Below are 26729 nucleotides of genomic sequence, written 5' to 3' on the forward strand. Positions count from 1 at the left end.
CTCTGACATTCGTTTCAACGCCGACACTCTGTTTCTTATCAATTCTTCTCCTTAGTATTGACCAGTTAACATGACTACGGGAACGGAGAAACCCAGTACAAGAGTTATTCAGGTGACAAATATCGCCCAAAATGCCACAGTTGATCAAATGAAAACGCTGTTTGGATTCTTGGGTGAAATTGAAGAAATGCACCTCTTTCCTGAGTAAGATTAAGCTTGCTGAACACAACCTTTATTATTATACCATTATTATTTATAACAAAGTTAAAAGAATGTTTAGTGATAGCACATTGTTTTGATTGTTTCAGGGATCCAATGATTCACCTTGGTACAGCTACGCGAGTTTGCTTTGTTAAGTTTACTGACCCTTCCAGTGTGCATGTAGCTCAACATCTTACAAACACAGTCTTCATAGACAGAGCGCTAATAGTTGTACCAGTTCAGGATGGTAAGTTCAGATTTACTCCGTAAGTGCCATCAAATGGGTCATTCCATTTTTTATCTGCACCCCTTCGGCTTCCCCCACCCCCACTTATAAATTGTAATAATTTACAATTTATATTTTTTTCGGTGGGGGGACTTAACAATATTGAATTAAATTAGTCTACCTACCTAACTAATAGGTCACTAATAACTACTACAATAAAGGAAATGATAAAAACATGCTTTTCAAGGAAGCCATGTATGAAAGCAAAGTAAAACTTACATAAGACTACCATTAAAATCATAATTTTTCAACTTAGATTTAAGTTCATCAAGAGAGGATGACTGACGAATATCCAAGGGTAAACTATTCCACAGTACTGCTCCGCTGTAGGACAGACTTCTTTTACAATAATAAGTGCAGAACTGTGGAATGGCAAGCAAACAGTCACCATCTCTTAAGTTATAGGTTAAGGTATAGGAAAGTGTGTACAAAGTGCGAACTAAGATAGTCCGAAATCATATTATTTACAATCTTATACATAATTATTATTGATTTAGCAACAAGGCGTTGACGGTCCAGTTGAAGCCAGTTTACCATTTGCAACAATTTGTCAGTACTACGATTGTAATTTGAAAAAGTTATGACACATGCAGCACGATTTTGAAATATTTGTAACTTTTGAGAAAGACTCTTAGAACAGGATCCCTACACCAAGCTGCAGTAATCGAGATGAGGTTGGGCTTATGAATTGTAGATGAAAAGTAGAGTCTTATCTGGGACCGAATACCTAATATGTCTAATGGCGCTTATATCAGAAGCAATCTAAGTTTCAAAGGTTTTTGCGTTCTTGAGGAACAAGAGAATGCATCCTAATTTTGTTTCGCAGACCCGAGAAATCGAGATGTTTTGTGAAGACCTCAAATTGTTTTTTCAGGGGCTTTAGGCCCTGTTTTTGTGTCCATCTGCTACGTCATACTTGTTCTCTTTTGTGGCTTTTGACGTTTTGGGGTTCTCTTTGAACTTGTTTTTCACTCTGATTGCATTCAACAATAAAGGGAATGCAGTCCCAATGCAGACTGGAGTGAGAGTTTTTGGCCAGTCGAAAACAAATTACATCATCGCAAAGCATGTGTATATTAGACAATTTGCTTTTTCAATCGTTTTCATGATCGCTCGTTTCTAGAAGTTTGATTCTGGACCGAGCGTGGGCTGTTTGGTCAGGATGTGAGATGATGTGCTTTTGTTACATAGCTGGGACAACATTATTAATTCTGTTCACGAACACAACTTATAATCGCCTTGACTTTGGAATGTTAACCGTGGGAACAGCCGTATTTCTTTGGCCATATTTTGATTACATATGTTGACTTAAATAGTTCCAGTGCCCGCAAATAGTTCAGTCTATATCAAGCAAAGGTCAAAATTGAATTGATGGAAGAGTACTCTGAAACCAAGACCTATAAGAATAAGCCAGAACTAAGGAACAGCAATGTAAATGCTGACTTATTTTTATTCATCAACGGAAATAATAATTATTGCCAGTCGTACAGAGTTTGTCCGGGAGTTTGTTTTAAACCATGGATAAATGGAAACAAGAGTGCAAATGTTACAAATGTTAGCTGATATTTGTGCTTCCAGCTCAGAATACTAGATGTAACACAGGTATTCTTTTTAAAAATTAGCCTTTATGCTTTAAGACCTTAAACATTACCAGTAAAAGTGAAAATGAGACGTTTAGCATGAATTTGTGAGTTAACCGAAACTGGAGCTGTCGCGCAACGTGTCATCAAAGGTCATATCAAATCGCATTAAAGCAAGGAAATCAAAATCCACAGAACAATAGTGGACTTTGTCAGTATGTTATATGTCTGTAAAACTTCAGCTATTCACATAAAGATAATGATTTCAGCAACAGAGAACTATTATCACAGGCGGAGAACGCACTCCTAATCTTTGATTACTACTAGGTATAACAGTTTGACTTTTTTACATTCTTGATAGCATTGTTTACTTCATTGCGCAAATTCTTAAAATTAGTCCAATCACTTGGATTGCCTGTCCGCAAAGCCTTAATTTTAAGACGATCTATCCGATACATCAAATTCTTAAGCTCAGGGGTTATCCATGGACTTTTAGAGGCACAAATGTGTTTAGTCTGGAGTGGAGCGTGCAGATCACACACTTATATTCTAAGAACAAAGATTTCCATTTCAACCACATTTCATTGGGGTTATCTATTCCCATGAGATCAGCCCACGGTTGAGCCAAGATGTCCAAACAAAAGCTATTAGAATCAAAACTTTTAAATTGCCTATACGAAACAGTGCTAAATCCTTTGATGGGGGATGGCAATGAAATTTTACGAAAAACGTAAATCAAACTATGGTCACTGATTCCGATGTTAGATTCTCCAGAGCAAGATACATTGTCCGGGTGACTAGTAAAAGTGACATCAATTAAAGTGCTTTTCACAGGTGTTACTCTTGTCGGTTCATTAATAAGTTGTTTTAGATTATAGATATCAGTAACGTTTAGTAGCACCTGGGTATTTACATTATTCAGAGATGAACGGAGTATATTACAATGGAGGTCATTCCACTGAAATAGGACCTGCTCTGAGATTTTTGGGAGACTTTGCTTGTTGATTGTTTGTATTATAGGAACTTAAATTTTGAAATAAAAATGAGGGGTCCCCATGTTCGTTTAGGAGCAACAGCACCTTGTTTATGCGCAATAAATCCATATAATACCATGATTGTAGTCATCATTGCTTGCTAAATTCATGTTTCTGACAATTGTTTTTGTTCTACACTGAGAATTGGTCCATATTTATTTTACAGACAGAAATTTATTACTCAATTCAAAACAACAGAAAAAACAGATAGGTCACCATACTCGTTTGTGAGAAAATGATGATTTACCTCCATGGTGAGGTCCAGCCGTAAAGAAAAAGCTGCCATGTTTTAATGCATGTACACTAATCACGTGTGAAATTATGCACAGTAGGAATGCGCAATGCAATACTGGGGACTGACCTTAAGGTCGCCCATAAGGTAATGCTCTTTCCCTTCATCATCTAGTTTTCCAACAAAAGATTCAAAATCAGAGAATAATTCAAAAGGTGAATTGGGAGGTCTGTACCATGTGGGAACAATAAAAGATTTGCTTCTTGGTTTACCAATTTTGATTAAAAGGCTTTCCAGTTGATCAAATACGACGCCCTTGCGAACATCATAATTAATATTAGTAGAAGTCTACTAGTATCGATTGCAGTCCTTGAATTTTAGGAAGTGTTTGGCTTCTTCTGCAGTCCCATAAAAATTATTTTCCAATTACTATGAAATAGTTTGATAGATTTGATAAAGGGCATTGTTTGGATAAAACTCCAAATAAAACGTTTTATGCAGAAAGATGGATTGCCTGATTCGATAGATGGTACCGGTACGCTTCAAAATTAGTCCAGAACGTTTTGGAGTGAGGGCATTCATAGAAAAGGTGATATAAATTCTCAGGTTCATCATTACAAAAAGTACATACATCATTAATTCTAAATCCAATTTTGCGTAGTTTGCATGTTATTGTAGAGAATAGAATTAATTGCTTTGTATTGGAAGGCCTTGTTAGCTGTAATTAATCTGATTGGCTGGGCCATTGCACACTATCAGCCATGAGTGTGCAGTAGCTTGGTGTGGTCAACAAAATTGCAATGCTTCCTCATTTCTCTGCAGTTTCGAAAAATCAGTTAAAAACAAATGGATAATCAAATTATTCCAGAGAAGACTAAAAGGAGGGCATTTACAGTTTCTTGAATTATAAAAGTTCACAAATTTTGAAAGAAACTGATAAGTGCACATAAACAACTGCAAATGTCAAATTGACAATTCAGTCTGCACAAATTCTCTAAAGCGTGAAGTTTAATACTAAGACCAGAAATAATAGGAATCGTTAGTTGCAGGAAACTTCAGTTAGAATTCTACTAAAACAACTAGATTGTTCACTCTTGATTTCTATGAGACAATACAAGGCTGCTGCCTAACGGGCGCCCGGTCGCCTGAGGCGCCTAACTTACGAGTGCGGGCGACTAAAGTTTTGTTCAAGGAGCCCGAGTGGGCGCCTAAACATGGAGTTTTGTTTCCCATGTAATATGTCCGATGACTTCAATCTTCTCATGAAATTGGTCAAAAAATCGTTCACACAATAAATTAAACGGAAAACAACAGCTACTCTGGTCCTGTTTTGCTTTTATCACGAGAAATCTGGGCAAAAGCACGGCAACAAAGTCTCTGTCCACTCACGAAACAGCCAAAAACAGCCATGTTTGAAAATCGCGCTATAATGCATTGCAAGCTCAGTATTGAATAACTGTACATCATGTATGCCAATGGATTGTGTCTCTGTTGATGCCTTACTGATTCCAAGTTGCAAATTAACTACTTTGATAACAAATATTTTTGGAATTGGAGTGATGATCCTGCTGACATTATATTTACAGTTGAAAAAAGATAAATGTGTCTAAATATTTGTCTGATATTTCAGAAAACTTCACTTAGATGTACTGAATGAATTTCTTTAGGTTCTGAAAGGATAATTCAAGTAACTAACCAGCAAAAAGAACACATCATTGCAATTCTCTTTGCATACTAGGGTTCTGTATTTTAAATTATCAAATGAATTGTCGCGACTCCGCCCAATATACAAGAATTTATTTTCTCCAAAGAAGTGGCCAATATTGCTGTAATGCTGCCTCAAAATCACCTTTAGTTTATACTAATGTCAAGCCCGGGGAAAGAACACACATTTCAGTAAGGCCAAATTCAAACCCCCCCCAAATGCCTCTTTCATTTTTGTTTGTTTTCATTTGTGGCTTGCATTTCATAATTTGTACAACGTATTTCGTCTTTTTAAAATAGAATTGCAAAACTCAAAAACAAAAGCAGCAATATAATTTTTTATAAAAAAAGCTGCAGCACCTGCACAGATACACCAATAATTGAGTTTGACCAGAAATAGTATTCTTTCTCAGTCATGACCTGATCACTTTGTTAAATGCTTTATTTATAAAATTTGGTTGATATTAGACCATATTAGTGTCTCATGGAAAATCTCTGCCTCAGGACCCCTCCCCAAAATTTCCACAATTAACCCCCCGCCATCTTCCTCAACCTCCCCAACCCCCCCTCCCCCCCCCCCCGGATTGACCACGGAGAATTTTATTTGGGCTCCTAAAAAAGTGGCTTGGGCTCCTAACTTTTGGTGGAAGAAGCCCAAAGGGCTCCTTAAAAATTTCCTTAGGCAACAGCCTTGCAATAGTTGATTTGGCCTTGGGCCACCTCATAGAAATCTTGAGTTGATAATCTAATTTTTAATTAGAGTGCAGTGGCTGTCAATCATCTACAAAATGGCAAGGTTTTTCCATTTACCCGATGTTTTTGAGGGACGTTTAAACACAAATGGATAATTAAGTTCCTGAGAAGACTAAAAGAAGGACATTTACAGTTTTTTGGTTGTAAAAATTCAAAATATTGAAAAAAGGGTGTGCGCGCGTAAACAACAGCAGATTTCCAATGAAAATTCAGTCTGTGCGATGTTGGCACAAGTTTACTAATAGGTGGAGAAATAGCTGGAAACCGCTAATTATTTGCATTGATTTTACTTATAATTCTACTTAAACAATTAGATTATTCGCTCTCGATTTCTATGAGTCGATAGTTGATTTGGCCTTTGGCCTCATCAGCTATCACCTCATAGAAATCTCAAGCTCATAATCTAATTGTTAATTAGGGCGGATGTAAAAGCAAACCCCACCTCCATTTCTGCCGTTTGGTGGTCGGTCGCAGCAAACGATATCATAACCATCAACGCTGACCTCATTATCGGCAATAATATCATGTAATTGAGTTTCATTGGTTGCTAACAAATCGAGGCATTTACTATGCAAATTGATGCAAAGCTCATCAATATGTCTCGGAAGACTAGTGATGTTTAAGCATGCCATTTTAAAGCCATGTTTGTTAGGAATCAATGTTTGAGAGTTAAAAGAAAAGCTGTTACAAGGGGCAGAATGGGCATGAGAAGAAGGGTTTGAAGCAGACCCCTACTTACTTTTCTAGGGGGGTAAAATTCAAAGTACCTTAATAGGGTGGTTGCGGATATTAAATGGAATGGCCCAATCATACAGCACCAAACACAACTTTGCAGACACTTCAAATTTCAGGACAAATGAACAAATTTCCTTAAGATAAATATATTGATTCAATTGAGGCCTTGAGCTACTGTACTGTATTTTAATTCCAAGCTTTCGCCATTCTACGGCATCATCAGGGAATGAAAGAAAATCTCCCATAGTGCGTGATAGAATAGTGGTGTAGGTGACGCAAGTGATAGAATATATTAAGGACGATGGGTGTAAATATGGTGATAGAAGTATAGATCGTTTTCACATGACGTCATCAAATTCCAAAATTCAAAACTAAAGAGCCACAAAAATTTTTATCCTCATAAGGCATAAGGGGATCTAAACTTATATCTGTTTATGACTTTTCAGCTCAATAGCATGCTTGGTTTGGAAACCAGTGCCGTTTGAATTTCAGAATTATGGCTGTGCGTGACATACCGCTCCAATTGCGTTTGTGGAAAAATATACACTTATCTAGTGATTTTTACCCTTTTTAGGAGTTAAAGTGTTAGGTAAAGTGCTTGTTGGTTCAGTTCAGATAATCAGTCGCCCAGATAGCCAAAGGAAGTTCCCGATGTTTGCACTATTTTCCAGCCGCCATGTTGGTGGAGCACAGAGCTCCACCAACAAGGCAGCTCAATACTGAACTCTGTAAATTTGCACAAAATATTTTGACAAATATCTGAAGTTTGGGAAAATGTAGAGACCCAAAAATTTAGAGAAGTGTCTCCTTTACCTGTTTCCTATAATATTAAAATTTCTTTGACTTTATCCACTGAATAGTTTTCAATTTATTTTTCCGTTGCGTGACAGTGAAAACCATCTATATGATAAATTATATGGACAATAGTTAATGAGTATAAGTGGTGAAGCGGTACAAATAAGGGAGTAAAAAAGAAAATTAAGCAGTTCAAGATAAAATGAAGTAAAATAATGAAAGTAAAATAAAAGTTCTGTGAGTTCGATATTACATTCTTTTGGAAATATACGATAAAATGGACAATCATTAATGAGTACAAGTGATGAAGCAGTTCAAAATAGTTTGTGAAGAATTATCGCTATAAAACAACATGAACAAAGACAACTTGACGATCAGCTTAAATCATCCCTGACACCTGACGTAGCTGCCAAAGTCCGTTCTCAGAGATATTTTGCATATAACTCTACCAGCAAAATACACAGTGAAAGATTCCAAAAACTGTTAAATGTATCATTGGAGTAAGTGTCTTTCTTCTGTTGTGTTTTCTGTTGTAATTCCTTCATCAGAGCAGCAGGTTAATATTTCATCATAACATTTGATGAAGAAATAACCATGACAATCTGAGTATACTGTTGTACTATGGACTCCTATTTGATTATGAGTGGACAGTATACAAATGCTTGCCAAAGTTTCAGGGTATCTAAAGTGTACAATTCCTGATATCTGATGCATGCATTCTAACTGCATGCATGAATTTTTGTTCCAAAACTGACTGATACACATTGCTATTGTTTGTTCAGGAACTATTCCAGATGAATCTAAAGCAGTTCAGTTGGCAGCGCCTGCAAGTGCTGTAGCTGGAGGCTTCACAGGATCATCAGGAGGGTTACTGCCCACTCCGCCAATACCAGCTCAGGTACAGCAACTGTAGCTACTACCCTTTCCACCATGCCAGCTCATATAGATACTACCCAGTCCACTATACCAGCTCATATAGATACAACCCACTCCACTGTACCAGCTCAGTCACACTAACACCTTATCTGCATGCTGTATACCTGTTCACCAGCTCATATAGATAATCCCCTGGTTTCTGTCTCTGACACTACAGGTACCTTTTACTTTTGAATTACCTTACATTGCTCCTTTTTCTATCATCACGCAAAAAAGGTTTGCCACTCTGACAAATGTTATTGTAACACCATTGATATTAAGTTAGTTTTCTCATCCTGTAAAATCTGTAGCATGTTTGGTGTGAAAGATCCTATCCCTTGTGGGCTCCATGTGGGTGTGGTATATAAGTTTTTGTGTGCGGGCTGTAATGCCTGTTATGTTGGCAAAACCACCCAGCATTTTTCCACGCGCATACGTGAGCACATGTTCACTGATAGGACCTCTCACATTTTCAAACACCTACAAAATTCTCAGCAATGCCACACTTCATGCTGCAGTATGAATCCTAGATCATGCTTCCACCACCTTCCAGCTTAAGATAAAAGAAGCTATTCATATTCAATGGGAAAAACCTACACTAAATCATCAACTTAATCATATTAATTTAAAACTTTCTTTGTAATGTTCTACATTGTCATGTTTCCTTTTGTTCTTATAGTCAAATAGCATTTTTCATACACTATATATTCAACTCTGTACTTTGTAAGTTAAACTGAAGATGACAGAAGATTCTGTTGAAACATGTTTTTAAAAAACGTTGTGTTGTTTCTAAAATTTTAACGTGTCTGCTAATATCCAGACCTTTTGTCATATAGATACTACACACTCCACTATATCAGCTCAGGCACACTAGTGCACTATCCACACACTGTATACCTGTTTACCAGCTCATATAGATACTACACACTTCACTATACCAGTTCAAGGACACTAACACATTATCAGTATTTACACACTGTATACCTGTTTACCAGCTCATATAGATACTTCACACTTCACTACACCAGCTCAAACACACTAATGCACTATCAGTATTCACACACTGTGTGGCTGTTAACCAGCTCATAGAGATTCTGCACACTTCACTATACCAGCTGAGGCACACTAACACACCATCAGTATTTACACACTGTATACCTGTTTACCAGCTCATATAGATACTACCCATTTCACTATAACAGCTGAGGCACACTAACACACCATCAGTATTTACACACTGTATACCTGTTTACCAGCTCTTATAGATTCTACACACTTCACTATACCAGCTGAGGCACACTAACGCACTATCAGTATTTACACACCGAATACCCATTTACCAGCTCGTATAGATTCTACACACTTAACTATACCAGCTGAGGCACACTAACACACTATCAGTATTCACACACTGTATACTTGTATACCAGCTCATATAGATTCTACACACTTCACTATACCAGCTCAAGCACACTAATGCATTATCAGTATTCACTCACTGTATACCTGTTTACCAGCTCATATAGATACTACACACTTAACTATACCAGCTGAGGCACACTAACACACCATCAGTATTCACACACTGTATACTTGTATACCAGCTCATATAGATTCTACACACTTCACTATACCAGCGGAGGCACACTAACGCACTATCAGTATTTACAGTTCATCACTAAATTTTCTCCGATTCTTATTGGTTTAAATTGATCACGTGATGCAATAGTGTTCATCCGTGGAGAGACACTATCAGCCCATAGTGCCCGTCCGAGGAAAATACCTGGATGGATAGTACTCGTCCATGAAAATATTTCTGTAAACAAGCGGGCTTATAGGAGGTAAACAATTGAAATTGTATTTAAAGGGTTTTTGTTTGTTTTCTTTTTCAAATTTTACATTTGGCTTTCACAGCTTTCATCTCAAAAAGTTGAAAAATTCAGTATGATTTTGTACTGGCGCGGAAAAAAATTTAGCGGTGAACAATTAAGACAATAGAGTGTTTATGTTTCGGAACTATCTGTCTGATAGTTGCCCCTTGGAAATTTGATGTTCTTGAAACTAGCATATTTGCCCTCGACAGAAACACTCTATTGTTCAATTACACACTGTATACCCATTTACCAGCTCATATAGATTCTACACACTTCACTATACCAGCTGAGGCACACTAACGCACTATCAGTATTTACACACTGTATACCTGTTTACCAACTCATAGAGATTCTACACACTTCACTATACCAGCCGAGGCACACTAACACACTATCAGCATTCACACACTTCACTATACCAGCTGAGGCACACTAATGCACTATCAGTATTTACACACCGTATACCTGTTTACCAGCTCATATAGATGCTACACACTTCACTATACCAGCTGAGGCACACTAACACACTGTCACTATTCACACACTGTAACTTGTATACCAGCTCATATAGATACTACACACTTCACTATACCAGCTGAGGCACACTAACGCACTATCAGTATTCACACACTGTATAAATGCACTATCAGTATTTACACACTGTATACCTGTTTACCAGCTCATAAAGATACTACCCACTCCACCAATACCAGCTCATTGCCCTCTCCTCTTTCCTTTCATTGTATTTTATTTTATCACTGCTGTATTCCAATCTTGAAGTGGAGAAATGAAATACAAGTACATTAAAATGTATTGGTAAAATATTTGATCACCAAATTTGACACAGAAATTTCAAAGCACCCAAAGTGATTGTTTAGCAGTCTTCACACAGTTCTGAGGAGTGATGATAAGGCAGACTTACTGTAGTTCTTAATGAGGGGTCCCATTAAATGCATATATATTAACTTAAAAAAAGTGCCATCAGTCATTTTGGAGTTTGGGATCATTATCTACATATTGCTAAGTAGAGATGTTTTTTTTTTTTAATATTTGTTCTTGTCAATAGTGTATTTTGAAAGTTTATATTCTTGCTATACACTTTGCTGTGGTCAAATTTAAAACAGTGCTATGCACTTACATATTTTGGCTAAGGATGTGTGAGAAGATCTATTTAGAAGAAACTGTGTTATCTTGGATGTAGGGTTACAGTTAAATATATTTTGACTCCTTGTACATGGAATTCTGGTGAAATATATACTCTAATTGTTTGGATTTGACTTTCCTTTAGGTTCCTATTGTCCCAGGTGTAGTTTCTACTGTCATTCCTGGGGTAAGAATACCTGTCTAGTTTAATATTAAATATTCCACAACCTCATCCCCAGGGCCTTCTCATTGCCAATTTTCAAAATGGCGGCTCATTGGGAGAAGACCCTGGCAAAGGCTGGGTCACGTGGTACAAAGCCTCCAAAAATCTTGGAGATTTTTATCACATGAAATTTTGAAAAGACCAAAACAAAATGGCAGCTAAAATTTAGTTCAAAATTTACCTTAGAATGCAGAAATGTTATGCATGAGGCAGTGATGGCTTCCTAGAAATATAGCACATTATTTTTGCCGCGTTTTTGAAATCAGGTTGAATCTGGAGCGCTACGGTACGTACAACTGACAAATGTAAGTTGCCTGTTTGTAAGCTTACTTTACATGAAAGACTGTAACTATTTGAAATAAAGAAGTTTATAGTTATTTTTCCTACAGTGCTTTCAGTTTTTATGAAACTCTCAATTCTGATTGAACTTAAAAATATACACTGAGCTGAGTGACTCAAAATGAGTGGATTTTTTTTTTACCTAAGCTTAAGTTGCATTGAGTTTAATTTTCTACCCTAGTGGCCACTCTTGTTGCATAATGTTTTGAATCCTGTTGATTATTAGACTCTTTTTTGAGTAAAGTTAACCCGAGATCAAACCTACTCTAGTAAATATTTCTGCCTGAACTGTGTTGTGTGGTTTTCCTTTCCAAATGAAGTATATGCATTCAGTGGCTGAATGCATGTAATGAGTTGATGTCAAGTAAGTTAACTATTGTTCACTGGCATAAAATTAAAAGACATAGTGTATGTAATGAGTTGATGTCAGGAAAGTTAATTATTGTTCACTGGCATAAAATTAAAAGACATAGTGTATTTACCTTAAAAGCAGTCAAAAGTACACAATTGTTCCAACTTTATATTGTCCCGTCACAACACATTTTGCTTCTCATTTCTGCTGAGTTAATTTCACTTTTATGCAATAACAGTGATCAGCTCCCAAGAACTGTTTTGGATTTGGGTGTACATTTTCAAAGTGAAGCTGTTAGCACCAACTACCAGAAGAAACATTCTAAAATAAACAAAATTTGTTACCCCATGCAGTAGTTTTTGTGTTTGTGTTTCTCCAACCAGGAGAAGAGCAGCCTCTCCCTTGTTATGGATGAAAATAAGAGAATTGTGGAAATAATACTGCCCTCACCTTAAAAAAAGGTCTCAGAGATCCCTCACCTTGACAGAGTATTTCTTTTCTTACTTTCTAATAATTTTTATGAGAATATAAAGACTGAGATTACCATTCTAGTAATTATGTGTAATGAAACATGCTGTTGGAGGTTGCAGCAATACAGGATGCATAGAATAGAGTATTTCTCTTCATTCAATATCTCTATCTCCATAAAACTCAACCAGAAACGAGAAAAGGCCAAAGAAGTGGTCTGGTCTGTGTGAAGCTAAAGCTGGGGAGCCATCGAGGATTTCTTCGATCTTGGGTTCACCTAGAGATTTTCATGGCCTGTATATTCTTCTCTATCTCTAGTAGAAGGCTTGAAATTGTCAAGGTACTGCATAAGATGCGAATTTGGGATAAGCTGGAAGCCATCTGACTGTTTCGAGCGCAAACGATCCTCCGAGTTCCAGACAAAACTATAGGTGAGGAAATTACATGACAAATTGAATGCGTCATGTTTATGTGTACTTGAAATAGAGACTTTTCTGAAGGAATAGTAAATGAAACTTACGTTTTACAATTAAGGAGGCGAATAAGATTGTTGAGGCTTCGAAGTGGTGAGCCATGTATTTGTCGATTTTAATAAAAACACAAGCACACCAGAGGTCATAATCCGGCCGTATTTCTCAATGGCCATTCCGAATACAGAAGTGTTTTGTTCTTTGAGTTTCATCTTTGAGGAACGAAATATATCTAAATTACAAACTTAGAATGGATCAAGCATTTATAAATATTTGAGGAAAGTGAAACAAACAATTAAGATTCGACTCTACAGCTACCGATTGTTGTGCTGAAAGAAGAACGTGCTTGTCAGTCAACCGAAACACAAACTAATAAGCTGAGGACTCCCAGGTTATTAGCATACGTAAAATGGACAATTCATTCAAAATAACAGTGAAGTGGAAATGTATTAATTTAACTGATACGATACTGAACCTCATTTCAATATCTCTTATGTTAAAAACTATTTTCAATCATTGATTTGGAGAAGTAGGCAGGAGTGGACTATGACTGAATCGCATTTTATCTTGTATTTCGGGGGAAATTAATTTCTGAATCCAAAAAATGTTTGACACTCTGAATCTGCTTGTTCAGTGAAGTTAAATTGCTAACTCTTCGTGTTCATTGACATCTTTATAACTCTTTAAGAGCTGTAACCTAACTCTTCAGCCATTATTTGTACCTTAATAACCCAACTGGACCAGCAAATTGTCGATCCTGGCCTAAATATAATACAACGTAACAATCTTGACTGGTGACCCGCACTTCGAAATGGAAAAAAATGTCTACATCGCAGCCGTCCAAATCGTAGCTACACTGTAGACTCTGAATTTTAATGCTAGATGATACAGTTCTTTCACTTAGATATCTTGTGCAGTTTTGGTACAATATGAATCACAAATAACCCAAAAATGTTTTGACTGCCCTCGAAGCTCAGTCTGAAGTCTCTTGAGTGTTTCAGCCCAGTTCCCAAAGTGACGTCACTAGTAGCCCGACTCAGATCCCACTTTGCGCAGCCGTGAGCATAGAAATTGCATGATTAAACGCCTGTAGAAACGCAGGGATTTTATCAATCAAGAATTTTTTTGCTGAAGTAATCAGGGAAACTGGTAGATTTTATTAAAGAAAAAAAATTGTGGAATTAGTGGCACTTTCAATATATAGCACATATTTCTGCAATGTGTGGTTCCAGAAAATATCCATACCCCCCTCCCCCCACAGAAGGAATTGGAAATATTCCAGAGGGGTGGGGGGTAGTCCAAAGGCCCAAGAAAATCCAGAGAGGGGTGGAAGAGAAACCGATTCCATAATTCCCATCATAATGCTCAATTTTCGTTTGTTTGCATTTAGCTACCCAAGCCGGGGACAAAAAATTAATAGCACAAAATGAGTATGTTCAGCATGGTTTATAGGCTTGATTTCTATTGCCACATGAGCAAGCAGCTGTTGAGCGAAGTCCATGTTGGTGAAAGTACACAAGTAGATGCTGTAAATTTGAATTGCTTGGATGACTGCCACACTTACTTAGCCAGGTGCTTTTGTCACTACGAACTGTATCGTCTTTGGTGGCAGATATTTACCCTGCAGTTAGTTGTTATGCATTAGCCGTCTGCATGGAAAATGCGTCCTCTAGTACAAAAACAGCCAATATATATCAAACACTTGGGAGAGTGTTTAACCACATACCAAACACCATAAATTGCATCAAAAACACAGAGCTATGCTGTGCTACAATACAGCTATGTTTCAACCCCTAACCTAAACTGCATTAAATTCTTTATTTCTCTGAACAGCACAACTAGCCAAAAAGCAACAAAAACAGCACTAGCTGAATGGTCAATGCTAATAACATTTCTGCAAGACGTTATGTGCATTGCATCAAGTCTTTAAACACTGCAGGCTGGCTCTAAAATTACTTTAACACCATCCACACACCAAATATATTTGACAACAGAAATGTCATACATGTATGCTATAATCTAGAATATTCACAAGGATATTTTAAGCCTAAAACTTGCAGAAAAATATAAAATATTCAGCCTGGGCCAGAAAAACAATATTATTATTAGAAAAAACGAGTGTATTTCAAATAGAAATTGGATAAAGCCCGATCCTAATACAGATGGAATATGTGTCCGCAAACAACAAATCAGACACGATCTTCTGTAGAAAAAACAAGGGTCACAAAAAAACAAGCAAAAGCTCCTTTTAGATTTGAAATTCAAACATAACAAACCATTCACACTCTCTCATCCCACTCTAATTTGTTTTCGTTTGCAGAAAATCTAATAGTGCATGAATATAGAACAAAAAACAGCACATAAGGCCGCTTGTGACAAGCTGCAGTTTGCTAGCTGTAGGCAGATCTGTACTTCAATACAATCTTTTAAATGCTCGTTATTCACATTTTCCCGGGCTTATTTCTACTTCTATGGTATTGGTTACATCGTGTAAATTAAAAATCTAACGAATAGGATTCACCTGTCAAATTGTTAACAGCAGCCTGATTCAACATTGCATGAACTGAACTGCAATACAACCTCCTGTAGCCTGCGAAAACAGTGGTCCTTCTTCACTCCCGGCCAGAGTGGCGTTTCGCCACTTGGAATGGGAGCGAAGAAGGACAACTGTTTTCACAGGCTAAACCTCCTGTATCCCTTTCTTTTTCATATAAACACTCACCAAGTCCACCATATTTCTTTAGGATGCATTTATACCAATCAGCCTGGTTGTATGAATGGGCCAATCAGCAAGGGTGTTAGTTCAGCATTGCCAAGGGTATTCTCTCGTCCCGCCATTTTGAAAAGTGTAGAAGGCTCTGGGGACGAGGTTGAAATATTCCAAGCTTTTTTTGGTAGAGGGGTGAGGGCATGTTACAACCTCCTAGGGTGATAGACCTTTTTCTATTGCAGACTCCAGCTGCAGCCTGTAATGAGAAATGTTTACTAAAGCTCACGTTAAAACTACTTTCAGAGACACTTGGTTTAAATCTTGATGCTTATTAATATGTATACAGTTAGGTTATCATATGAATGTTAGTGCAATTAAGGATTTAGACTATGAGTGACATTTTAAAATTCTCCTAAAATTGCATGGCAAGTGCAATTTGAAAGAATTTTAAATCACTCATAGTGTAAATCCTTAATTGTGTTGGCCTTCATACAATTACTCGGTTATGATGAGAAATTAACACTGCAACAGCAATTAGAAAATTAATGATAAATTGGCCTGCTCTCAGCCAATCCAACGAAATCTGAATAATATTGTGTTATTTATATTTTTTTAATATATTTGACCGCATAAACTAATGTGTTCTTTTCTGATGTTAAACAGTTGGCCACTGCCCTGACTGTACCTGCCCCATTACCTCCTCCACCTCCTCTCAACAATGTGGACCCCACTAAAATTGATGAAATACGCAGGACAGTCTATGTTGGCAACTTAGACACGACGGTAATGATATAGGTGGTTTACAACAATATATGTGGTGCAATATTTTGCTCTGACAGGCCATGGTCATCTCATGTGGACAAGTTTGGTTTTGTTCATATTATAAACTAACTTCTTGCCCTAAGTGATGGACAGTGTGGATTAGCCATGGTAAATGTAGTTTAAAAGTCAGCTGGAAATGTTTGTGCATTGTGGAAACATTCATACATGAATGACTGCTGGGAACAGCGCTTTTCCCTTTGCCTGACTTCTCCTTGTTATATAATCCACAGAGCTTTAAAGAATTAAAGCCCTCCTTGACTAACTCTGCCCTTGAATGTTAATTTAAATTCTTGTCAGCACAGGATCTACTTGAGCTTGTAACACTTGCCATGTAGCTCTCTGGTTGATCTAGACTACAACAAATAATTCTTTGTTTGTGTTCGGGAGGCATAACTATATCAAAAAGCTTTCGCCATTTGTTAATGTTACTGATTACAGCTAAGCACCATACACAACCAATTTTCTTTGAGGTATGGGACTGAACCACTCAAGAAAGTTTTAGCGGAAATCACGTCTGCTTTTGAGACAACTGCTCACGAAGCACATAAAAAATGAGAAATGTTAATCATGTTATGCGCACCAGAAATGTATGCTGTGATTCTCATTCCTACATGTACAAGTGAAACAAGGAGACCTTTTGTGTATTGACATCTTTCATGCTCGTGAGTTTGTCGCTCAAAGATTGCTGTTGAGTGAGGCAAAAAATTAAGCAAAGGTTGATTTGTGGCAAGTCTATCTTGTGTATTAAATTCCACAAGTATGCCAACTCCAATATTATTCCCAAACGTTCAGCTTAGCCTTTTGGAACTGTTCCCAGTGCATTCATAAAATTGAATCACTTTGCTGAGACTTCACACAGTTCAAGACTAGGAATTAGAAAAATGGAGAAAAATTGCACTATTTAATTATTATGATGCTAATTTACAGTTTATCAAGCTGGAAAGGTTCTTATTATAGTATTGTTGTCATTTTATTATAATATTGATAAAGCTTTAATCAATTAAATTTCTACGCAGCTCTCTGCAGAGCAACTTATGGCATTTTTCTCAGGCTGTGGTGAGATCCGATATGTAAGAATGTCCGGTGATGAAACCCAACCCACCAGGTAGTCATTGCCAGAGAAGTGTTTTCTTAGTATTAGTTTTCATTCACTTAGTTTTCATGTATTTATTTCTCATTTAGAAATGTTGAAGTGCAAATTATAAGGATGCAATGACATTGTAGTGTGTGACCTGGCAATGTTTTGATTGTGTTGTCAGGGAAATTATTTGCATTAATTGTTTTTTTTTTACTTTTCAGATTGGCACTGTAATACCTTTTTTTGTGTGTGCTATTCAATCCTCTTGATCAAATGGGTCCAAATGGGTCCTTGAATGGCATTTCTCGATCCTAACAGTCAGCCATTCTTAAATATCTTGCTTATTACAGGTTTGCATTTGTTGAATTCTCTGAGGCTGGTGCAGTGAACACAGCTTTACAGTACAATGGAGTGATTTTTGGTGGCAGGCCTCTCAAGTAAGATTTTAGCCTTTACTGTGAATTGTTAAGAATTTTTTTCTGTTCTGAACATGTTATTAATAGCCAACGTGTAGGCAAAGATGTCATTGAAAAATCTGCAAATTAAGTGTTATTAATGGTAACCCTACACATTGAAACTACTAACCCAAACCTGATGCAGTGGAACACCCCACTGGCACATCCTACCCCCAACCCAGCCACAAGCCCCACAAGCCTGTCTACCCCTGCCCTAACCCTGCACGTGCCTGGCAGTCATTACATCCTTAAATCATAGGTTCAGTGGAAATAGTTCAGTTGACAAGAAACGCAACCAATGAAAACATATCTCTTATAAAAGAAAGGCAACAAAACAGTACTAAAACATTGTTTATGCTTTGGTATCTCTGATTTATTTTTATTCCAAATTATGGATATATCTGTGTGCCATTTATAGGGTTAGCCACTCAAAAAATGCAATTGTGAAGCCAGCATCCAAGTCCTCAGATAAGGACCGGAAAGATATTGACAAAGCAATGCGACGTGTTAAAGAAGCATCTTCTATCATTGAGGATGAAATAGATCCTGGTATGTCCTATTAAGTGTCAGTTTTTAAAAATACATATATGTAAATAAATATATTTATTTTATTCAGGGGCATCCCTGCCCTGGAACAATTGTTGTTGTTGTTGTTTTTTTTTCTTTTTTTCTTTTTTTTTGGCTTTCATACCCCTTCCTCCTCCTCCCCTCCCCCCCCCCCCCCCATTTCCTTAGGGACTGGGCATAACTAGACTTTTCTCCCCTTAAATGAGCAGATAAGAGATTACTTCTCAAATGAATTTTTTTAAGTCTGCCTACAAGCCAAGTGCCCATCAGGCCAGAGCTTATCCCAGTTTCTGTAGCATGAAGCGACTAGAATATTTCTACTCCCCCCTGGATGGGATGCCAGTCCATCACAGGGTTACCCCCTGCATTGAATTCGCCAGTACCCATTTGTACACCTGGGTGGAGAGAGGCACTGTGAAAGAAGCACTGTGGGAGTAAAATGTCCCTGGCCAGGGCTTGAACCCAGATCACTCGGTCCAGAGTAAAGGGCACTAATCATGAAGATACCACACATCCAAAAATGAATTTTAACAGTTCTATATTTGTTTTTAGCTGATAGGTCTAAATCTCGCTCAAGGTCACGATCTAGAAGAAGATCCAGTTCAAGGTAAAGTAGTTTCAAAAATTTGTTCTGGAGAAGGCTTCATCCATGTTGCAACATGTTTTATCTCCTGTAATCAGGTGTTATTGTAGGTTTACAACTACAGTAGTGTTTGCCAACATATTGCTCTGGGTCAATCTTTGCTTATGTAATACATGACATAAATTTATCAAAATATATTTCTATACATAGCAGGTTTTAAGATACAAATTAATAGTAATTGTATCATGTAGCAAATAGTTTTGGGCACTTCAATGAAAAAAAAGTTACAAAAAAACACTGAATTGTTACTCCAGAACCTACAAAAGGTATTTACTGTAATTTAATAGACAAATAATAGGGACGCTGGCTACCTGAAGTAACACTGAATTGAAAAATGCTAGCCAGTCAGTTAATAGAAAAGATTGAATTTGTAAGTACTGGCACACTTGTGTCTAAATAACTGTGGAAGTTTACCTGTAGTTTCTAAATAATTTTTCCTACAAAAACTAGCACCAAGTGTCTCTTTCAAACTCTATTTCTTTCTTTCAATCTTAGGTCAAGGAGACGTAGGTCCCGTTCCAGGTCAGGCTCACGTCGAAGGAAACAATCCCGCAGCCGCTCACCTTCCAGGTAATGTAGTATTTAGTCAGTGAAATTTTGACTCCATCATTACCCTTAGGTGTGATACTGCTATTATGTTCTAGATAATAACATCAACACTAAAAAAAAGGACAGGCATGTCTTGCTGCTTGTATGTTAAGGCCTTCAGATTTCTTGGTGTGCTAACTTTGTATTTATGAGTCCGCTGTGGTCGGTAGGGAGAAGGGATTAGAAGAGAAGGCTTTAAACAAACTTTGACTTCCACATTCTATGGTATGGCTAACTAAAGGGATATGGAATGCCTTAAAGAGTTCTTCTAAACCTTTACCAGAAATGTGCAAAATAGTAGTTACAAGCCATTATTGGTTGAGTATGGAACGCCAGAACTGTCTTATGATACTTTTTTTTTATTATATTGGGTGGTTATGTCATTATATTTAGTACTTATGTTATTATATTCGGTGATTAACTCATTATACTCGGTGCTTATTCCATTATACTCGGTGCTTATGTCTTTATATGCGGTGCTGTCTTCATTATATTCGGTGCTTATTCCATTATATTCGGTGCTTCCCTCGTTATATTCGGTGCTTTCTTCGTTATATTCGGTTCTAACTTTGTTTGGTGTTTTCTTCATTATTACGGGTGCTAACACTATTATATTCGGTGCTCTCTTCCTTATATTCGGTGCAAAGGCCATTATATTCGGTACTTCCTTGTTCGGCGATTACTTCATTATATTCGGTGCTTACTTCATTATATTCGGTGCTTACTTCATTATATTCGGTGCTTTCTTCGATATGATCGTCGCCAGTGTTCGCAAGGGGCCGTACAATTTGGAGGTAGTCTAGGGAAAGCCGGAAAAAACGGGTGTCACGAAAACTCAGACCCCGAAACCTCAGACCCCGAAAACTCAGACCCCCTCGAAATTAAAAACTCAATATAAAGTCAAAAAGCAGATTGCGATCAAACGAGTATGTTTCAGTGAACAACACATTTTTTTACTGCATACGATTGCATAAAAAAGGTCTGTTTTCAAAAACAGTGTCGGCTGCTGTTCTAAACCTTGTTAGTTCTTCACTGTTTGACCGAAGCGACAGCGATAAACCTGAGAAGTTAAATATTTGTTTTTCACCGTTCGATCGACGCGACAACATAAACCGGAGAAGACAAACATCTCGCCCCATTGTGGCCATAGAGCAATTCAGGTGATAACAATTGAGTTTTTAATTTCGAGGGGTCTGAGTTTTCGTGACACCCGTTTTTCCCGGCTTTCCCTAGACTACCTCCAAATTGTACGGCCCCTTGCGAAGACTGGCGACGATCATATCGAAGAAAGCACCGAATATAATGAAGTAAGCACCGAATATAATGAAGTAAGCACCGAATATAATGAAGTAATCGCCGAATATAATGAAGTAATCGCCGAACAAGGAAGTACCGAATATAATGGCCTTTGCACCGAATATAAGGAAGAGAGCACCGAATATAATAGTGTTAGCACCCGTAACAATGAAGAAAACACCAAACAAAGTTAGAACCGAATATAACGAAGAAAGCACCGAATATAATAAAAACAGCACCGAATATAATGAAAAAAGCACCTAATATAACGAAGAAAGCACCGAATATAACGAGGGAAGCACCGAATATAATGGAATAAGCACCGAATATAATGAAGACAGCACCGCATATACAGACATAAGCACCGAGTATAATGAGTTAATCACCGCATATAATAACATAAGTACTAAATATAGTGACATAACCACCCAATATAATAAAAAAAAGTATCATAAGACAGTTCTGGCGTTCCATAGTTGAGGGTTGTCATATTTATATTAATCAAGGGCGATGCAAAGTCTTAGTAGCAGCAGCTTTAATTATTCTGGAGTTATAGAAGTAACTTGGGGAAAAATCACTCGCTCAGTCAGCCAGTCAGTGGTTGGGTCAAAACGTTTTTTGTGGAAATTCTGCTGACCAGTGTATTCCATGAGAGGGGTGACATTTGCCAGGCCATTGTGAGCAAATGGGTACTGAAGCAATGAACTGATCATTCGCATTTGCAGTCGAACAGGTGCTCCCAAATTTAAGACTATTTTGTGTATATACCAAAAGTAGGAGTAAAATTTGATCCGTCAACAGCTCTGACTGATTTTAATCGAAACGTTGTTTAAACACATGTGCAAGGGTTTCACACTTGACAAGTGTTTTTCTTCCAAAAAATTATTTCAAATTTGCATACTGTCTTATTTTCTTATATAATTAGATTACTTTTATTATTGATTTTGTTTTTAAGGGACAGGTATAGGGAAAGACGTCGCAGATCTCGGTCTTCATCAAGACATAAAAGTTCACGACGTTCTCGTAGCAGGTAAAGTCGCATGTAGTCTGTGCGGTTTCGTGAGACGTTAATACAGTCGAAACTTTTGGTTGCAACCACCTCTTGTAGGTGATCACCTCTCCTCAAGGACCAGTTTTTCAAAATACCAAAACTTCTCAAGTCAAATCACTATATTTGGAACCTCTTGTTAGCGACCACCTCTCATAAGTGAGCTAAAAGTTTGAAATAATTTTCTTTTGTTTTTAACCTCCGTTAAGTTGACGTTGTTGCAACCACTCGACAGATAATAGAGCGTAAATTGGATAATAAAGTGTTGTAACGTAATTGTATTCATGGTAGCACAAGACATGGAAATTTCTCTATGCGAAGTACCAATTTTTTCTCGAAATTGACTTTTCACATGAATGAAACATTTAAAACATGGGGTAAGTCTCCGCAGTTACCATATGCTAATGAGACAAAATTTTGACCTAATGTGGTCCAAGCTCTCGTTAGTGACCACCTAGGTTTGACATTTTGGGTGGTCGCTTACGGCAGGATCAACTGTATTAGTACAGTGGAACCTCTATTTAACGAACCTCTATATTAAGAAGTCCTGGGTATAATAAACGATTTTCCTGGCCTGAATAATAATAAAATATATTGAAAAACCTCGTTATAGCAAACATATTTTGCCCGTCCCTTGGCCCTTTGTTATATCGAGGTTCCACGGTATCTACTACAGCAAATTCTATTTTGCTGGAAACAACAAGAAAATAGTCTCAAAATAGTCTAAAAATGACTCTTAAACCAAACCGAAACACGGAAGATACTTGTATTTTCAGTGTTTTAATTCCACCTGGTGAAATGTCGTGTGCATTCATGGAAATGCCATGCTTTCAATTTTGTAACACTAGTATCTTTTGGTTATAAAGCTAAAATGGTTGTCAGCATATTCCTGATAACTGGCTGTGAAAATGAAATTTTGAAACCTTCGGATATCACTTCGTACAAGTTCCATTTATGTTTGCAGAAAAAAAAATAAGTAGATTTTTCCTTATTTCTCCAAGATAGATGTTAATTATTTTTTCTGTTTTTTTTCTTGAATGGAACACTCGGCGCAATAGGTCACCAAGATAAACTACCGTTTAATAATTACACTTACAGTGTTGAAGTTGAGACTTACAGAAAATAACACTACAGATTGTAAATTTTCAATAGTGTATTCCTTGATTACCTCGAAGCTAACAACAGGTGTTTTCTTACCCTGTGGGAAAAAATTCAAATATTTCTCTTTCAAGTCTCTGGGTGGCGCACTCCCATCCCAAAATTATGAGGGTATGTATTAAATTTCTACCAGCTCTCTCCAATAGCCCGGGACTAGAAGATTTTCCAGTCGGGTTAGTGGATTTTATATGGCAAGTATAGTTTCTTGGGAAAATGTTTGAGCAAATTCTTATAATTACAGAATACAGTAAGAGACGGAGTTTTGAGAACTAGTGAAAATGATTTTTGGGCTAGTACGTCATAGTTAGAGCTTGCCCGAAAATTTGTTTTCTTTGCACACTGCTAACTGGTTATTATTCAAATGTGTGTTGACAAAAAGGTTTACAGCAGCTCAAAGTGATGCAAGACAGTGCATTTCTTTTAGGATTAAAATATGGTGATGTTTTACTCATGGTAGCTCTCTGAACGTCTGATCAGGTTTTTAAATGAGATTATTTTATTCCTGATATCTTGAAAGGGAGCGAAGAAGAGGTCGTCGTTCAAGGTCTAGGGACCGCCGTTCCAGATCACCAAACCGATCACCTGATAGGTCAAAGGAAAGGAAAAGAACAGCTTCACCTGAGCGGTCACCATCAAAAGAAAAGAAATCCCAGAGGGAGAAGTCCGAGGCTGCTGATAAGGATGAAAGCTCTGAAGAGAGGACTGAAAAAAGACGATCTAAAGACAAAGAGAGAAATAGAGAAATAGAAAAGGAAAGAGAGCGAAGAAAGGAAAAAGAGAAACAGAGGGAAAGGGAAAAAGAAAGACAAAGGGAACGGGAACGGGAACGGGAAAAGGAAAAACAAAAGGAAAGAGAGCGGGAGAGAGAAAGAGAAAGAGAGCGGGAGAGGGAAAGAGAAAGGGCGAGGTCAAGAAGTCAGTCTCTGTCACCATCACCAAAGAGAGGCTCTTCAAGGTGGGTTCATTCTGTATTAGCAATTAGTGTTAGTCACTGTTGTTGTTATTTGTTTATGCTCCTATCTTTTTTGCTACTCGCCACAGTATTACCCTCACAATGGGGTTTCTTTTGTCCAAAGAAGTAGCAGCATCTTTGGGTCACTTTGTACAGAACTTTGTCTGTGGTAGAATAAGGGCAATCAACATGCATCTCGGTGTATCTTGTATCTTGGTGACTGACAAAGTTTAAGGGTCGTCAGATAAACTTCTGTGATTTTGAACATTTATTACTAAGCTTTGTTTACAGAGGTCATCATAAGAAGAGAAAAGAGCGAAAAGTGAGAGAGAAAAAGTACAGCAGCTCACAAAGTGCTGATGAAGAAAGTGACAAAGAAAGAGACTATCCAGGTTGTTTATTATGACTTTATTATTTTCATCATCATTAATCATGACGATGCTCTGTGATGTGATGCCATCTTTAATATGCCCTGCGCCTGAATTGAAGTTATTTGAGTTCTTACTGGTTTAAAATGATAACGTAATACAACGTTTCAATATCAAGTGGCTTCTCAGCTGCTAAATCCCAACAACATTAGAAACTATTTGAATAGTTAACTTGTATTTTTAAAAAACTATATCAAATTTTGCAAATCTCATCACCAATTAACAGCAAATTTTTGGCAACATGTCACAGGTGCTCATTGTTTTAGTGGTGATTTCAAGTGGCATTGTTAGAAAAAAAAATTGTACCAAACAATTTATATTTTAGTAGCGGTCGTCATTACTATTGTTTGTCTGTTTTGATGTTTGAACTACACTACAAATATTCAATTAGGCTCAAATTCAGGGTCCAACACACTAGCTACTATTTTTTTAGCCATTAAAACTGCTTTGATCTATGTCTCAGCAGGAAGTGATGAGGAAAAGGAAAAGACGAAAAGAAGTAAGAGGCATGGTAGTACAGAGAGAGACAGTGATGGTTCTGATTATGAAAAGGGTAAGAAAAAGAGGCCAAAATATGTGGAGGAGGAAGAAATGGATGAAGTTGTCTCTGAGAGTGAAAGACGAGATGATAAAGAGGACAGAGGTAGAGACGAAAGAGAAGATAGTTCGAGTAGACGATCCAAGAAAAAGTCCAGGAGCTACAAGAAGAAGCCTGTCAGTGCAGGCGATTACGACAGTGATAGTGACTAACATTTGTCTGAGTTGTATTGCTTTTCCTCTAGTATCACATGAATTGTAGCAAGCATCGTAAAGTTATCAGTTCCTGTAACGGTGCCTCCTACATCTTTTGTTATTTTAAAAGCAGTGGCTTTTCCGTACCTAACACGTTTTACCAGTGTAACAAAGTTTATGATGCATTGTATACAAAAATGTGAGGGTTTCACTTGATCACCGATGATTCTCTCAAATTCATATTACAACCTGTGAAACTAACCAATGCCTTTAAGGTTCCTTCCAGTGTAAGTTCCTTGCTCCCTGCTCAATCCTGTCCCCAATGTAATTTTGTTGTCAAGGACAACTTGTATGTGGCTTTGTCTATACTTTTTTAAATAAACTGTGTTGCCTTTACAAACTAGATAATGAATTAAATTACGCACTCGTCTAAATATGAGACTTTCTTTAGTATCACTGATTTTCATATTCTTCATTCATCAGCGGCAGTATCTTTCAAGGGTGGGGTACTTTTTTGTTATTCTTGTGTCTGCTGTTACCCTTTACATTGTACCTGATCAACTATCTAGACAGTTAACCGTCTACCAGACCGATTAGTTAGTCAGTAGATTTTTTCTGGTTGTTGGGTGAATTTGCATGCATTCATGCATCCATGTATATATGTATGTTATCTATTTATTTAATATTTATCTATTACTTATTTACTTTGAAGAATCTTCCCGTCTGTAAAAGAAAATTCAAACCGGGGTTTTATGTTGTTTTCTCACATACCTTCCCTACTGCCTCAGTTTTGGGTATTGACAAACACTATATTTAGCCACTGGGGTATAAACTTTTAACAATTCCATTGTTTCAAAGAACAGCTAATTTTCTGTGAAAAATAAATATTTAACTAAGAAACGAAGGATGTTCGGCATCCACATCAAAAACAAGAAAACACACACCATCTTAACTATTAAATGCACAGTTCATTTGAAGTGAAAAACAAATCTGCGTTAAACTATTTAAACATAACGTACTAGCTAAAATTGGTCATTTTATACCAATGTGCCTATTAAGGTGGTTACTACAGTTTTAACCTTGGAAAATCCAAGTTGTAGGTATGGACGGTAGATTCGCTCTATCCTCCGTTCCGTCTTTTAGACTTT

At 37.2% G+C, this 26729-nt stretch overlaps 1 protein-coding gene across 2 annotated transcripts; it reads left to right on the plus strand.

Annotated features, from left to right (window-relative positions):
- The first annotated feature begins 68 nt into the window (after positions 1 to 68).
- LOC145467801 (uncharacterized) lies at positions 69 to 25981 on the plus strand. Of its 2 annotated transcripts, none has more exons than XM_081451388.1 (14): positions 69 to 204; positions 309 to 448; positions 8103 to 8218; positions 11398 to 11439; positions 16478 to 16597; positions 17653 to 17741; positions 18065 to 18151; positions 18588 to 18718; positions 19289 to 19343; positions 19875 to 19949; positions 22219 to 22293; positions 23987 to 24424; positions 24713 to 24813; positions 25313 to 25981. In XM_081451388.1, exons 1-14 carry the CDS (start codon positions 71 to 73, stop codon positions 25597 to 25599), a joined length of 1890 nt encoding a protein of 629 aa, XP_081307514.1. In that variant the 5' UTR covers positions 69 to 70; the 3' UTR covers positions 25600 to 25981. The 2 variants fall into 2 exon arrangements, with proteins under 2 accessions (XP_081307514.1, XP_081307516.1); XM_081451390.1 differs by having other exon boundaries at positions 25316 to 25981.
- Positions 25982 to 26729: the final 748 nt, after the last annotated feature.

This window comes from Orbicella franksi, chromosome 14 (assembly GCF_964199315.1).
Source record: "Orbicella franksi chromosome 14, jaOrbFran1.1, whole genome shotgun sequence".
NCBI lineage: Eukaryota > Metazoa > Cnidaria > Anthozoa > Scleractinia > Merulinidae > Orbicella > Orbicella franksi.